Genomic DNA, 17,413 nt, shown 5'->3' with positions numbered 1-17,413 from the left:
CACTATGCAATATTATTCGGCTTCTCTTCAACAAAACACAAATATGTAATATTTAAAAATATATGTTTTTTTTTATCTGCATTGTACTGTAGCTAAAACAAAATTATAAATTCACTTAATCCAAAGTTACGACTTTCAACTTCTGAAATTAGCCAAATTTGAGAAATAAAATATTACTAAGGCTTGTTTCTAAGCAGCATCAAATGTTCCTTGAAGGTTTTCTTCTTCACCAAGCTGCTGAGCACAACATCTACTAAGCATTCATAGGAACTCCTAAAGCCCCAGTGAGACCTGTCTGTACATAAGGATTTAGCAGGTACAGCTTTAATTATAACTGACCTCTAAAAACTGATCATAAAAAATGAACAAAATGGGCATGACTGCAGAATGACATAAAGAATGAGAGACGTATCATAACCCTGGTGGTATAAAAAAAAATGAATGTGGTACAAGGACATAGAGAATTAACATTGGAGGATATAAATTATGGACATAAAACCATATCATATTTCCATAAGGAAAAAAAAAAACATTGACACGGACTAAATTTATTTTATTGTTATCTATACTATAAATAAAAGGTTTTGTTTGTACAGTACAATGGACAGAAGTCGCTCAATGATATCTTTAAGTTGCACACACCAGAAACAAGTCTGTATGTATGTCTGTCTGTCCATGGACAAAATATATAAAAACTTTGGCAGTTCTTGGGTATTTGCCTGAAGTTAAACCTGTAACACAATAAATTAAATCCAAATATTGTGTACAAGGGAAGTTATAAGCAGTTATGTGCCAGATTGTAAACTGCAAGTTTTGACATTGCGCTGTGCATCTCTCAAACTGTGGACGCGTCTTAAATCGACCGCTGGACAGAATTTATTAAAACTGTTGCAGTACTTGGATATCTGCCTGAAGTTTAATCTGCACCGTAAGTGAAATCAAAAGGTTGAATAAAAGCGATGTTATGAACAGATATGTTTTGATTTCTAATAATCTACTTTAAAATAAGCTACTAATGCGCTTCTTGCTCAATGTAAACAAAGACCTGCACCAATTAGAAAAGCCAAACTGAATATACAGTATTTACTTTGATTAGTTCATAGTTTTCACGTTCGTTGAAATAACAGCGCTTAAGTGGTATAAGTGAATTGAAACGTGCTGGAGTCGTTTTGTGACGAAACCTAAAAATCTTTATCCGATCAAATTTTTGTTAGATTTCTCATGATTCACTCACCAATTACCCAACAGGGAGTGTATTTGGCTGACGAGGAAAGAAGTACAACTTGGTGTAAATAAGGTGTAAGGTACTGAACCTTACAAAATTCTATTTCTTTGTGTTAATAAATCAGCCAGATAAAGACAGAGAGACCTGTACAGTACGTGGGCTTCTACTTAAAATAATATAACCTCACGATATAATAATAATAATAATAATAATATATTATATATATAATAACAATAATAATTTAGCCTTTAATTTTAAACTCCTTCTGCAATCTCTTTTACCGTCAACGATGAGTACTTACGCTTGTTAAAAAAAATCAATAAATGTGAGATATTGTTACATTTTAGATTAGTGGAAAAAACTAAAAAAAAAAAAATTAAGCTGTCTAATCTAGCTCTGGATTGCCATGTCTAATACACAAAGTAATCCTTATTGAAATGGATATTCTGTCTATTTTATTAACACGTGTTCTATTTGTAACTTCATTTTCAGAGGAACACTGCGAGAACAGTGCTGTGTCTCTCGGTGGTGAAGGAAACAAAGAGCAGAGAGCTGACGAGGACAGGAACGAACCTCCTGGAAAAGGTCAGACTGCTGATTTATGAGACACGTTTCCACGACACAAAAGTGAATTAATAATGAGCACGGTGAAATACGCTAAACCACCACGTCGAGGCATCGCCTGGATTCTGTTAAGGGACTGAAGAAAACATCTGGGAGATAAATTAAGAGTGCTGGCGACCAGCCCGGAAACCGATAACAAAGAAGTCTATAATACACTCGGCTTATGGGCTTAGGTGTGTCACGCCACCGTTCACACTCGGAGCTTTCCTCCACACAGAAATACCTCCGCATTTCAGCTTCCTCCTTCCTTGTCTGGTTTATTCATACACGGTATAGAAGAGATGATGGGAGATGGGGAGGAAATCAATTCAGTTATGTCTTGTGGTTCTTTTGTGTTGAAAATCCATGTATCAGGCCTATAGTGAGGATGCTTTAACATCTCAAAAAAGATGATTTTGCAGAGCGTCGACAGTGTGGGCAGAAGTGTGCGGACGTGCATCGTCACGCATGATCACGTCGCCCTTGGATATCAGTCCTTTGCGTTTATTCCCGAGTTCAGGCTTCAGCTCTTCAATAAGCGTCTCGCTGTAACGAGCACTGGTAATGTTCCAATACTTCTGGTCCCTGAGAATCGCAGAAAACTGTCCAAGCGTTGATGGATTTTCCAGCTGTTGGTTGTGTTTTGAACTTTTTCCTAGCCTGTAATGGAGGATGTTTCTGTTCCGTTTACTCTGCCTTTTGCTCTGAGGCTCGTAGTGATGAATCGAGGTCTCGTCACCAGTAATGATTCTCTTTAAGAAACTTTCATCGTCCTTAGAGTATCTAAACTAGAATTTATTTTGCAGATATCCAAACTCTTCCGTTTTTGCACTTCCGGGAGTTGTTTCAGCATCAGGTACAGCCTCAGACCACAAAAAAAAACAAAAACTGATGTAACACACCTGCACAGCGGTGCCTGGGGAGACGGGAAGGGTCAGGGGTTAGCTTAGTGGTTAAGGCTTTGGACTATCCAGAAGGTTTCAGGTTTAAACCCCACCCCGACGTTATCCCTGATCGTTCTTAACCTTCACCTGCTCAGATGTACTGTATAATGAGATAAATAAAAGGAAAGTCACTCTGGATGAGGCCAAATGCCGTAAATGTAAATGAGACAGTGGCCTTGTTAGACTAGACTAGTTTTATATTTATTTATTAATTTTTTTATATAACTAAAGTGCAAATCATTTTTTTACTCGTAAACCTCTCTCTATACCTGTGTGCTATTAGGGCAATGAGAAATTCAGGAAAACAGGAACTTTTAGGCGTTTTAGTGAACAGGAAGTCCACAACTGTTGACTGAAAACTGCTCGACTGCAATGCAATTCAACTCTTTAACTAAAACAATTGACGAGACTACAGTTATGAGCCGTTATACTATAGCGAAACTATTTCACCTTTAAATGTGCTCCATTACATATATAAAAGTGACTCGACTGTACCCAGGCCAGAGTTCTGCAGAGGCTTTGAAATGAAACACGGCCCGTATTTCCTTGTCTAGTCGACTTGTTTACTCGCGGGAGGAGATCGGATCGGTGTTTGAAGTCTGTCGAGGTTTGGCATCACATGACTCTGTCTTTGAATAGCATGCAGGCACCATGTGCAGGAACAGCGGCGATCAAGTTCACACTGCTGAAACAGGACCCGTGTGATTTATTTAATTATTTATTTATTTTTTAATGCCTGGATAATTTCAGGTTGAGTGTAAAATCTGGCATATTGATGAGTGGGAGAAGAGACATGTCCCTGTAAAAATAATACCTGGTATCCTTGATACAGTACCTGACAGCTGTGGTCTTATTCAGGATGACTCTTAGGACGCCTTTAACTATATGGTACCAGGGGGCTCTCACAATCGTATGATGGAGATAAAATGATTTAATGGAGCTCTGGTTTTAATACTCTAGATCTCAACCCAAATTCTGATGTAAAAACATTTTTAAAAAGCAGCTTTAAGATTTTTTTTTTCTTTTCTTTAAAGTCGCCATCAGATACAATGTTATCAGGATACCTACAGTAGGTGTTGATTCCATTGATATTGCGATTCTGTAAGTATCACGGTTTTATAAATATCCCGATTTGATATTAAGTTTTATTTTTTGATTTTGTTGCAACTTTAGGATGTTAACCCTTCAAAAAATAAATATATATTGTCATAACTTAAAACTTTTTATTTAAAAACCAAGTGCAGCATTTAAACAATACAAACTAACTTCAAATGCAAGAGTTTAACATTTACCTTCAAATTAAATTAAAAATGCAAGCTACACTGTTACTGAGCAGCACATACTGTATGTCTTTCATACGCCTTAATTATTATTTCTGAACAGACGTAGCAAATGAGTCACTTCTACCACACGGGATGTCGAAGTAGTAATAGTTTAGAGTGCGCCACCTGTAGGTTGATAAAGCAACCGTGATCTTTTACTGCCTCAAATGACTTTAAAGTCACATGCTGCTTCTAACATGGGTGTTTTAAGACTAATTAGTGCATGTGGTGTTTTGAGACTGGTCTAAGCATGTTTAAGGAGAGTGTTCACTCACACAATTTTGAGAAAAAGGAAAATTGTGGGTTTTTATTGCACAAAACTTTGAATAATATTATGCAATAAAAATGTGCTTTTGTTGGAATCTCGTGCATTTGGCACAGACTCGGTTATGTCCAACGTGATTCGTCATGGCTAATCCGGTTAAAAAAAAAAAAAACCAGCCAATTCTGGTCACTGGCTGATCGACTGCATCTCTATTATAAATGCAATAAGTCAAGTGTGATTTTGGAGTCAGTGTGGCGATATATGACTCGGCACATGAAAGAATCACAATTTATAACTGAATCAATTATTTTTCTCCATCTCTAATATTTAATATCAAATTGGCTTTGAATCAGGTTTTGTAATTGCCAAAAAAAATTAATCACTGTGATGTAATATAATTTATGTTGTGAAATGTATATCCTGATATTGATGTTATCATTTCACTGTTCCCATCCGTACACTGATCATAAATCTGTCAGACTTTTGAGCAATAAAACCTTAAGATTTAATAATAAGGATAACATACGAGATAAGAGTGCACGGAAAATAACCTGTAGAGAGAAATAAACACGCGTATATCTAAAGAGAAATCTGAGAGCGTTACTCGTTTAACAGGTTTAAAAACACACAGCGTCTAAACATATATTTAGGCAGGTCGTATAGTTTTATGGAGTCGACACTTTTAAACAGTCTGTATGATTCATCTGTTTGTCTGGAATATTGAATTCCAGCTGTGTATTTCTCAACTCTCTCTCTCTCTCTCTCTCTCTCTCTCTCTTTCTGTTGATTTTCCCAGAGGCTGTAGGCTCAAGTGGGAGAAATGTGTTTGCACGCATGCTGAAAGCGGCACAGCGCTACCTGGCAGAGACGACCAAGCAGAACACCGCCAAGGTACCAACATGCGTTAATAATAATAATGAGAAATCCGCTCCAAGAGGAGACCTTGGTAAAACCCCTGGAAGTCCCAGAATGCAACGCAGTTACAGTATAAGACAATGTTGTTAGAACTCGGCTAGTTAGTAAACTATGAGACTACAGGTGTGGAAGTGAAGAGGACGGGATTAGATGCTGGTATATGGAGTAGATGGATGATGAAGTAAGGCAGGTGGAGAGACTAAACGACTAAATCTCTGCCGTATCGCTGCTTTAACTAGGGCTAAATTCCATTGGCACTACCACCAGAACTGGGATGGCAGGGTTCGAAAGGTCCCAGGTTCAAAGCCCACCACTACCAAGTTGCCACTGTAGGGCCTATGAGCAAGGCCCTTAACCCTCACCTGCTCAGATGTGTAATGAGAGAGAAATACTGTATAAGTCGCTCCGGTTACGGGCATCTGCCAAATGCCAATTATATAAATGTAAATATAGAACTGCATTGTGGGATGTGATGTTGGAACCTGTTGAACAAACTGGAGAGAAATGTTGACCTTTAAGTTGAAATCCTGTGATGTCATTTTTGATGTCTGTGGATTATTATTATTTTTTAAAATAGAACTTATGCTCCATTAAATTTAAAATAAATAAATAAAGAAAATATCCACAGATGCAAGCACAGCTCCGAATCAACTGTCATGGACTGAAACTCTTGTTAAAATAGAATTGTAATTGTGGTGTGTTTGTAGTGTGTGTGGTGTTTCGGAAAAGCTTTTCCAGATGCATCCTGGATTGCAGTGATTCATATACATCAAACACACACTGACAAACCACATGAAAGCGGGAATCAGGTGCACTGATGACGAGCTTTGAGGCAAACATTCTGGATATTTTATCAGTTAAAACTGCACCCAGATAAATCTTGGAATTAAAATATGATTAATTTTCCTGATGAACTGAATTACTTACAACTTACAAATTCTGGAAAATCCCAGCCAGTAGCTTCAGTTAGAAGCTATTAAAATGGGGGGAAAAATAATCTCCATGATTTTACCCATGGCATGGTTGCTGGCGTCAGATGGACTGGTTTGACTATTGCACTATGGGTCAAAAGTTTAAATCCTGATTGTTATTAATTTCTACACTGTAAAACAATACCAAAGGTGTCAAAAATATATAATAATCTTCTTTGAACAGTTGATGTTGATATTGAGATGTATCTGCTACTTCTGCTCTGTAAAGCTTCATAACGCCTCTAATCTGAGGTGCTGTTTGTTAATTGGTGATTTCTGAGGCTGGTGACTCTAAATGAACTTCTCCTCTGCAGCAGAGCTTTTCAAAGTTTTGGTCTTGCTTTCCTGGGAAGGTCTTCATGAGAGAGACTTTTATCATGGAGCTTTTACAAAGGGTTTTGCAAACGCACTTCCAGAACATTTGACCTTCGTGTCTTAAAATGAACAGCTGACTGTTGTTGTCATTTCATAGTTTTGAAATCTCCAGTATTGTTCTGGAATGTAGAAAATACATCACTGAACAAAAAAAAAAGAACAAAAAAAGAAAAAACATAATTATAAGGTGTGTCCAAACTTTTGACTGGCACTGTATGTGTGTATGTGTGTGTGTGTGTATGTGTATGTGTGTGTATATATATATATATATATATATATATATATATATATACTGTATATACATACAGTACAGCACTAGTCTCCTAGAGGTAGACACGCAACAGTTTCTCATTATACTGTTATGACTGATTGGTTTACTTATACAGTTTTTGTCAAAAAATTGGATTATCATGGATTTGTTTATGTAATTCAAAAAACAGCAGCTTAAATATTCTGGATTCACAGTGAAGCTGTGAGGAGTGAGGCTGGAGTCAGTGTATAAAGAGCCACCATGCACAGACATCTTCATGAAATGGGCTACAACTGTTACATTCTAGATCAGCCAGTTCTGAACCAGACACAGCGTCAGCTAAGGAGAAAAAGAGCGGGACTTCTGCTCACTGGTCCAAAGTCCCCTTTTTTTTTTGGGGATGTAAGAAAGTTTTGCATTTCATTTGGAAATAAAGCCCTTAGTGTCTACAGGAAGAGTGGAGAGAAACCAAATCCAAGTTTCTTAAAGTCCAGTGTGAAGTTTCTGTGATCATTTGTGGGCGTGTCATCTCCTGGTGTTGATCAACTGTGGGTGTACAGTATGTAATGATTCTAGATATGACAGGTTGATATTTTTAATTAAATTACAAAAAAAAAAAAAACGTCCACATTCTTCTTTTTTTTTTTTTAACGTACTTTCTCACTTACATACTGTACTGTGCATACTTACTGAAATATTCTTTAGACTTGATATTTAAGGTAATAAAAACAAATATCTAATGTTCCCCAATGTGTCTAACACAGCATGAAATATGATTCATTATAAAAGTGTTTAATCACAAATAATAAATAATACACAGATATCCTACACTTACTCACTTGTCGCTTGCACACCCTCAGGCCAGGGCCTCTCCTGGAAAAAGCAGCCCGGCTGTAGCTCGCCTGCTGAGGAAGAGATCGTCTACTTCCTTCAGCCTGACACGGGTATCATTACTTTATTCTTATTTAATCATCATTATTTTATCATCCTGTTTCTCTAAAGCCCAGATACTCTTCAGTATTTTTAATAAAGTACCTCTTATACAGTAAACGACAAGTTCTGGTTATCCCAGTGAATTAATATTGCCAAAGTTACCAGGAAACAAAACTATATTTGTGATTTTATAAATATTAGACAAGCAGGAACAGTATAAAGGTGTGTAGAATTAAACATAAATTTAATTTTAAAAATCTCATTTATGTAATGTATAATTTATTCTGCTATTGATATTTATTTTAATTAAAATGTAATAATTTTTATTAATTTTTTTACCTGCTTAACTTGCAGCCCAGACATGGTTCCAGTGCTACTGTATAAAGTGTCTCACCTACTGTAGCACAGATTATATTATTTATAACACTTAATTTTTATAATTCACAATCATGATCCATGCTTCATTTTTTGTAAATATGTATACAGTTCTATTTTTATATATATAAAAAAAAACACATTTGCTAAATACAGTTTCATGCCCTTTTATGTCCGTAGTGTCTGTTACTTTTGAATTCAAATCTTTTAACGGTCTTAACTGTCATTCTTATGAAACTTGGTCCATTTAGATTTCACATGAAAAGTCCTGAACAAGATAACAACAAACCTGAAAAAAGTAGAAAGATATTCCAACTTGAATTTGACATGGTTACGGACACTACAGATTTTTTGCTTTTTAAGCTTTTAACAAGAACCAATTTAAGCAACAATTTTTACAAGTCATATAACTTCTAGAAGCTTACGCCAATTTTAGTATCAATAGTCATGATTGAAATGATTATTGTTCGAAGCGAGACAACATAATGCAAAAAAAAAATGGCCATTTTTTCCAAAACATCTGAATTTACAGTAGCAATTTGAAATTTTTAGGGAAGCAAATCGGTCACTTCCACGTTGCAGACACATTTTCTGTATTTTATATAGAGAGATTTTCATGTTTTGATATTAAGTTTGTTAAATTTCTTAATAATTGGCACTGCTCATGCAGTATGCATTATGATCCTGCTTGATTGCAATGATTATCCCTTTTGTGTTACAATACAAACAATGATAATTGGTTTACAGTTGAGGCGGATCTTGTTGAAGGGCTTGTACAGTCTCTCACTTTGGATTCATGTTTTAATAAAAGTAATAATAATAGTAATAATAATATCAGAGTGACATTAATATCTAATCTTGGACTTTTTTGATGTTTAATGTTTTAAATGTTTTTAGCAAAGCGTTGGTCTCCATGTTTTTAATCATTAGCGCGTTATTGGATTTTAGCAGACCGTCAAATGCAGTCTGTCCTGTAAAAACAAGTCTTTTGAGCTCTTTGCGTGGGTGAGCGTTACAGTATAAGCGCCTGGGCTGTATTTACTGCTAATTGTGCTGAAAAAAAAAACACAGTGCATTTGTAACATTTTTAAAATACCATACAGCTGCCAATAAGGACACCCTGCTCATTCATGCAGTTATCTAAGCAAACATCAAAGTGTGTAGAACAAAAATAATAATGTGATGAGTGACCGTGGCATAGACTTTTTCTTCCAGCCAAGATGCTTTAAGCATTTCATAAACATCGTCTCCTGGAATTTCTTACCAAAACAGGTTCGGAGCTTTACACGGAATAGCGTGAAAAATGTAATCAAATGGAAAAAAAATACAAAAATACTGGTGCAAAGGCCTTCAGATGATAAGGGGGTAGTCAGGGAAGGGTGCAGTAATTCAAACCATCACTCTTTACAATCATCCTGAGCAGAAGAGCATCTCAAACCTACTGTGTCACTGTAGTGCCCGATGTGTCTTGTGCCCGATGTGTCTTGGCTGATAGGAATGAATCCTGATGTGGTCTTCTGCCTTGTTGTGCTTTTCTGCTCATCACGGGTGTAAAGAGTCATTATTTGTGTTTTCATAGATTTCCTGTCAGCTTAACGCTTTTTATGCCGTTTAGAAAAATGGGAGGGTTCCGTCAGGAAGGACATCCGGTATAAAACCCGTGCCAGTGTGTGTACGCATCAGGTGGTCCGCTGTGGTCTTTTATGGTTAAAGGAAAGTTTAAAAGAGAATTAGGAAGCCTTTGTATTTTATGAAGGCTCTGGTAACTCCTGTACAGTATATTTGATTATTTTTAGTGTTCCTATACATGCAAAAAGAAAATCAATTTAACAAATTTTATAAAATATTGTTTTATTACCATTAGCATTATCATCTGGTTTCATTGAAAGGAAATAAGCGATATTTTATGTGTGGTGCTGCTTATACAGCTGTAACAACTGCCCTTAGACTTTCATCATTATTATGAGTTAATAAAGGTTTCTCTTTTTTTTTTTTTTTTTTTTTTAGAAGAAGAAATCCATTCTTTTATAATAATGTTTTATAATAAAACACACTGGAAATAAAATAAACAGAAATTGGGTTGGAGTATTCCTTTAAGCTGATGTCACTTAATACAGCAGATTAATGTGTATTTGTGTATAATGGATCTGATGATTAATGTCTACTTATTGTGTTTCAGAGAAGGAAGAGTCAAAGCAGGCAATCCCAGAATGCAACTGTGGCTAAAACAGAACTGTTTAATTTCCAGGATGCTGATGGCAATGGCAAAGAGGACAGGTGTGTGTATGTGCACTTATATGATTGTACTGTATTATGAATTGGATAAATACAGTGTAGGATTAATGAGTGCATAGGAATTTTATTTCTTTATCTGGATAGTGTCTGTGTGTGTGTGTGTGTGCGCGCGTTGCTGATTCAAATAAGTATACGATATAGAATTTAAATAGGTTTAAAAAGTCAGATGGACAAGTTTGTTTAAAATATAATAATAAAAATAAAAGATCCCCTCTAAGCTCTAATAAAAAAAAAAAAATGTTTTTGTGCCTTTCTTGTTCATTACTCGTTTGTTTATGAAATCATTTTCAAGTTAATATGTTTAAATGTTACAATAATGATAATTTTAAAAAAGGTGGTTTGTGTGTGTGTGTGTGTGTGTGAGTATAAAAAATTTCACGTTTCACCAGTGCTTGTATACAATCAAGCTAGAACATTTTCTCGGTACGCCGGAGCCGTGATCAAACTTCCTGCTTCATAATTGGAAACGCCGGCCTCCCAGGAAATCCTTAAATGACCAAACATGTTGAAATGTCTTGGAGCTAGGCTATTGCTTGATCAAGTCCTGGTTTGACTTGAACACCTCTCGTTTTTGTGTGAATTTTTCGTGTGTCTGTATTTAGGTGAAAGGAATGGATATATATATATATATATAAAAAAAAACAGAGAACACCCTGACATTAGTTGCTCACACCCCATTTAAACGGGTCATTGTGTTAATGAAGAGATGCCAGTAATGACTGCACCACCTGTGCCCCGGCACCATAATCATTAATAATCGCCTGTGCAGAGCCTCCAGCTCCACAACAGGCCCGACTCCTCTCATACCTGCGGGTTTGGATGCGGATGTGTTACACATCTGTCGTTAATCAAGTCTGTGCCTATTTAATTTGTTTTTTAGTTTCAGTAACTGGTCTGATTTATTTCTTTTTAACCGAAAGGCCTGAAGCAAGTACTCAGGCTAGTCACGAGCTGTGGGAATTAGCCGAGAGGGAGACACTCCTCCGGTTCTGCACGGTGTGTGTTTGTTTGTGTGTGTTTTTGCCCTGCGCTGGAAAATCGAGTTCATGCAACATCCAAATGCCGTTTGTCTTTTACACCCTTTGTCGTACAGTATGGTAGTGAAATGCGTCATGGGCGAACACGCCTTTTAGGAGCGTGCATGTTTTGGAAGAATTTATTTATAGCTGTTCCAAGTGACCTCAGTGTTAATAGTCAGCTTTAGTGCAGGTGTCAAAGGTGTTGACATGTCTGGTGTTTTAGAGGGAATTAAAGTCTGGTGAGGAAAAAAAAAAAGGAAAAATAGTGTTTTGAATTACAAATGACAAAGTGCAAAGTAAAGTTCTTTAACTGTACAAAAGATTAAATCAGTACGTGTTTTATATAGAACTGATGTGTTTTGTATGAGCAAATAGTTACTAACTGATTCGAGATCTCAGGAAGATGCTGCATTGACTCAAGAAATCATTCTATATAACCGCCGTGAAAAGAAAAGCATCACAAAACACGCAACAGGCTAAATTTTTAGCCGAATTCTCTACAACATCAGCAATCTAAATGCTTCAGCATACCAAGACATCTTGGGCAATGCTATGGTACGCTTCCAACTTTGTGGCAACAGGTTGGTGAAGGTCGTTTTCTATTCCAACATGACTGAGCCCCAGTGCACAAAGCAAGAACTATAAAGACATGGTTTGATGAGGTCGGTGTGGAAGAACTTGACTGGCCCTAACACAGGTCCCTGTGACCTCAACCCCATCGACCACCTTTTGGATGAACTGGAACGGAGATTGTGAGCCAGGCCTTCTCGTTCAAAATCAGTGCCTGACCTCATAAATGCTCTACAGGATGAATGGGCACAAACTCCCACAGAAACGCTCCAGAATCTTGTGGATGGCCTTCCAAGGAGAGTGGACGCTGTTACTGTATAGCTGCAAAAGGGGGACCGACTCCATATTGAAGTATATGAATTTGGAAACAATGTCATTGCAGGGTATTGGCCTGCAATACATTTGTCCATATAGTATGGCTAACTAACTTTTCTTTTTCTAATCTAATTTGTGCAGCCGCCAGTGGCTGAGTTAGATTAGCTAACGTTTGTGGAAAATTTGTTTTATGGTTTGAGAAGATAACTACTGAGAAGATAACAATGTTATCTGAATGAAGTTTGATGAAGTCAAGCTAGTTTATTATCAGCTAGCTAGTTGAATAGCTATTTGTGATAGTTGTAGGCCACGGCTTAAATCGTCTTTAGGCTTTAGAGGGAAATTGAAACCTCTTGTTGGAAGACGTATCAGTATCACATGCACTTGGGACCAGCGAGTCACTAGTTTTGTTATTCATGGTTGCCCCTGGGGACATGTAGGAACAGTTCTGTGGGAAAAACAAACAAACAAACTATTTACAGTATTGACTTTTAGTTTTAGTGTTTACACTGACCGGCCACTTCATTGGGTACACCTTGCTAGTACTGGATTGGAGCCCAGTCTGAACCATTGATGCATGGCAGGATGGATCCATGCTTTCATGTTGTTTACGGCAATTTCTGACCCTACCGTCCAAATGTCACAGCTGAAATCGAGACTTACAGTATCAGACCAGCAAGGGTTTTTTCAATCTTTTGTTGTCCAGTTCTGATCAGCTGATGCAAATTGTAGCCTCGGTTTTCTGTTCTTAGCTGACAGGAGCAGCAGCTGGTTTGGTCTTCTGCTGCTGTAGCACATTTGCCTCAAAGTGTGACGTGTGGCATCAACAAACATTAGTAAGGCTTTTTCAATCATTTTCAACTAACATTTACAATTTCACTCCTTTTAATCTACAGTTTTAACAAATTAATTTTATTTTAATAATTAAAAAACATTTTCAATTTACAATTATACTAATCTTCCCTTTTTCAATTTACAATTTCAACAATTTCATTTTTTCTTTTAATAATTTTAAACAAACATTTTAATTTACAATTTCAACAATTTCATTTTTTCTTTTAATAATTTTAAACAAACATTTTAATTTACAATTTCACTTTTTTCAATTTACAATTTCAACAATTATAATTTCTAATAATACATTTTTAGAATTATACCTTTAGCACTACATTTTACATTTAAATTTTTAATTCTTAAAAAAACATTTTCAACAAACATAATTAAGGCATTGTCATGCAGAAAACTGCCCTTACTGGATACTTTCACTTTTCCAGATCATTTTCTATAAACCATAGCTGTGGTTGTTTGGGAAATCCCAGCAGGTCAGCAGTTTCATAAACACTCAGACCAGCCCATCTCGCACCAACAACCATGCCAGGTTCAAAGTCACTTAAATCACCTTTCTCTCCCATTCTGATGCTCGGTTTGACCTGTAGCAGATGATCTTGACCAGGTCTACATGAGTAAATGCATTGCGTTGCTGCCATGTGATTGGCTCATTAGATGTCAACAAGCAGTTGAACAGGTGTACCTAATGAAGTGGCCGGTGAGTGTATGTTCATACCTAATCCGCTTCATGGTGACTTGTGACATACCTCAATGCTGTAACTGTGAACTGCTCTTAGACCTAATGAACAACCTTCCTAACATAACAGTACTGTATTAGCCTGGTACATTAAATCTATAGATTTTTGTTCAACACCGTTATTAAATATCCTACACAGATGAGATCTAAATTTTAAATGAAACATCCTTTTAAATAGTTGTTTTTGGTCTTTAAAAACCGCCTCACGGCTGCCTGTTGAATTCCCGTCAGTTTGTTTTTGTGTGTTGATTCACATTTTGAGCAGTGTTGGGGAAACTCTGTGAGCAGGGGCTGATGGGAAATCGCTAAATACCGGTCATTCCCCACTACTCTCACGTTAGTGCCAAGCAGCTGAAAGCACAGCATTGAGGTGGGGGGTCTCCAAGGGTCACCCGAGGTCACTGCGGGGTCAGCGTGAGAATTATCCTCATTAGAAAAAATACGACTTTGTGTGAGAGCGTTGTTCTTCGTCTCTCAGCAGTAAGCTGTCTAACTGGTGGAGAGACGTTCGGTGTTGAACAAATGCATGAATTGAGAGTCATTACATCTGAAACACAGCCAACCACGCAAGCTCGTCATAGATCATTACATAATCATCTAATTGCAGTTATTTATGTTTTATTTAAGCATGAGTTTGAGTCCTAGTGTGTTTCTTCATACAGTATAATTCTTTTTTTATTTAATTGCTTTTATAACACAGTAGGTATTTAGTGTCATTGTAACGTAGGCTATTTCTATTGTTACGTCCAGATTTAAACACTTGGGCTTTGTTCACATTACCAGCCTGAAGTGACTCAAATCCATTTTATTTTAACTCGATGTGACACACATCAAATTTTTTTTATGGCTTTCTGAATGCACAAATTTGATGAATTTTGAAATTGGATTGAGTCAATTTTCTATTTGTTCCTAGATCAGGTACGTATATACACGGCCATGCAACTTGCATAAGAACAAGCAAAATTCTTGCGACTTTTTGCCTCTTTTAACCTTTTTGTGCATGGGTGAGACGCTAGCTCAAATCATCAATCGCACCAACAGTAGCAGTGCCAGCAACAGCTAAATAGAGGCTTTTTCTACTTCTGGACCTAAACAAATATAGCTGACTAGCTTTTTGTGCTCCTCCAGAGCAAAACCCAAGCATACTTTGTCTAAAATTGCAACAAAAAAAATAAATTGAATTGAGCTTGTAATATGACTGCAGCCTTAGAGGTGCACCATCAATGAAATTGATTATTTTCCAATTACAGCATGCCTCAAAGTATTGTATTGCTCTTATTAAAGGAATCTGCAAACAGTAACACAATTAATTTATTAAAAAAGTGACACATTGTGCAAACATCGGGAAAATAAAGTTAGTCACGACTTGTAATGGCAGCTATAAACAAGGAAAACAATCCCCTTACCAGAGGACAAAAAAAATGAATGAATTAATTAAGAAAAATTTAAAGAAATGGTTCTACTTCCAAATCGCTGACACTGGAGACTCCTTCCAGAGAAAGCTTCTTCATACTTAAAAACTTAAAAAACAAGTAAAATGTCTTAATATAGACAGACATGACTACTATCTAGGCTAGTCCAACCAGAATAGACCAACCAGAATAGAAAATTCCAAAGTGCTCTGGTTTTCCACAATTCAACAGATGTGTGTGCTTTTCTCTCAAAACTGACTATTTGTCTCTGCCGCACTTATTTAGAAGTTAGTGTGAATATGGCGGCGATGTGACTGACATCATGTTGTGAAATACTTTAGTAAGTCAGTGCACATGGGTCAAGGGTCAGTGCGTCTCTGATGTCAGGGGTCAACTAACTGAATGCCACTCCGGGATATAACATTTTGTATTTTAGGCAGTGATACCTGCAGGTGCTTCATGAAGAGAAAGAGAGAACCATTAATTGTATTAGAACATGTATGGAAAGTTGTGTTGTTTGGGAAAATGTCGCTGATAATCTGCTCGTGCTTGTTCTCTGCAGTTCCCCGATGCCCCTCCGGAGGCTGCGTTCGGGCCCCGTGGGTCGAGCGGCACGCAGACGCAGCGGTAACCGGTCCACCCGGGTTAAATCTCTCCAGTACCAAAGTCGCAGAGGGACATCTCAGGGTCTCGCCAGCTCCGTCCCAGACTCCCCCTGCTGTAAACCCGGCCACATCGAGGCGAGAGTGGAACGCCGGGAATCCCCAGACAGGTAAGTGGAGATGTACGCGGCTTAAAGAATTAGGAAGGTCAATAGTTGCATAAACGTTGCATTCAGTCTGTGGTTTAGTGTTAAAGCTCCAGTCACTCTTCATGAGCATCATTTGCCGGTATTTAGGCTTTACCCAAGGCTCAAACACTCAGGGTGGCCTCTTTAATAGTAGCTGCTGTTGTCAGCAGGACTTAAACATCGCCTTAGGCACTTTAAGTTCTCATTGTCTTGGGCTACGTGTCGTCCATGCTGAAGGCTGGGTTGCCGGAATAATTAAAGTTTAATTTCAGCCTCCTAATTCTACACATTTATCAGGAATAATTGTATTAGTCTGTTTTTGTGGAGTCTCCTGATTTTATTCTGTTAAATCAAACCCTTTGATCTTTGAGGATTAGATGTTCATTGTAGTACAAATGTCAGGGCTGCGACCCCGAGCCTCCGAAGTTCACCTGAGCTTCAACACTTTTAGACCTGCAGGACTTTTTCACTCGTATGTGAATTAAAAATATCATCATGAACCAGTTAGGAGAGACTGTTGGCTAACAGAGGCAATTAACTCCACCACACTACAATGAACCTTTTGATTATTATTCTGTATGAGATTTTCTGATCAGCAGTTTGTCCATTAGCAACCACGATGCTGGATGAAAATTTATTTATACATTACTGTGCAAAAGTTTTAGAAAAAGCTGTAGATTAACGATGGCTTCACAAAAAACAAATTATAATTCTAGTACCGTAAATGCTTTAAAGGCCCTTTAGTCTGAGGTAATGTAATGTAATGTAATGGATAAAACATGGAATTGGTGCTAAAAAGTTTCACCTAGGTAAAAAAGTGAATTTTCAGAAACGATCATGTAAAACTATTTTTCATAATACTTAATGCTTCTTTTTAAGAAAATCTGCTAAAAATCCAGATAGAATCTGGATATTTATAAAATTGTGGCACAGAATCGTATCCGCACGTGGGATCGTATCATATTGAGGGATTTCTAGTGAGTCTCATCTCTAGTAAATATGTTGACAGATGCCAGTTAGCTGTACATTATGAAGCCTGTTCATGTCAGCCCTGATTTAAGACAAATCTCAAACTAATATAAATACTAAGTAGTAAATGAGCGTGATGCACTTAAGTAAACAAGTGAAGCTAATAATAAAATTCGGCTTATATACCAAAGTGGAAAAAAATTATTTCCTTGTTAAATCAGTGATTGAGAAATGTTTCCTGGTTGTGTTTCAGATCAAAATAGAAAAGTGTGATTTGCTT

General features: G+C 37.0%; 1 protein-coding gene across 1 annotated transcript in view; it reads left to right on the top strand.

Annotated features, from left to right (window-relative positions):
• Positions 1-17,413, top strand: part of si:ch211-266k8.4 (carabin) — a 61,049-nt gene that overhangs the window by 28,462 nt on the left and 15,174 nt on the right. Inside the window, exons 11-15 of the mRNA XM_053505211.1 lie at positions 1,718-1,810; positions 5,156-5,250; positions 7,731-7,814; positions 10,358-10,455; positions 15,937-16,146. Coding sequence (XP_053361186.1) covers positions 1,718-1,810; positions 5,156-5,250; positions 7,731-7,814; positions 10,358-10,455; positions 15,937-16,146 — 580 coding nt within the window. The remainder of the gene's footprint in view (positions 1-1,717; positions 1,811-5,155; positions 5,251-7,730; positions 7,815-10,357; positions 10,456-15,936; positions 16,147-17,413) is intronic.

Source organism: Clarias gariepinus, chromosome 10 (genome assembly GCF_024256425.1).
Source record: "Clarias gariepinus isolate MV-2021 ecotype Netherlands chromosome 10, CGAR_prim_01v2, whole genome shotgun sequence".
Taxonomy (NCBI): Eukaryota; Metazoa; Chordata; class Actinopteri; order Siluriformes; family Clariidae; genus Clarias; species Clarias gariepinus.
This window is presented reverse-complemented; position numbering and strand designations above follow the sequence as displayed.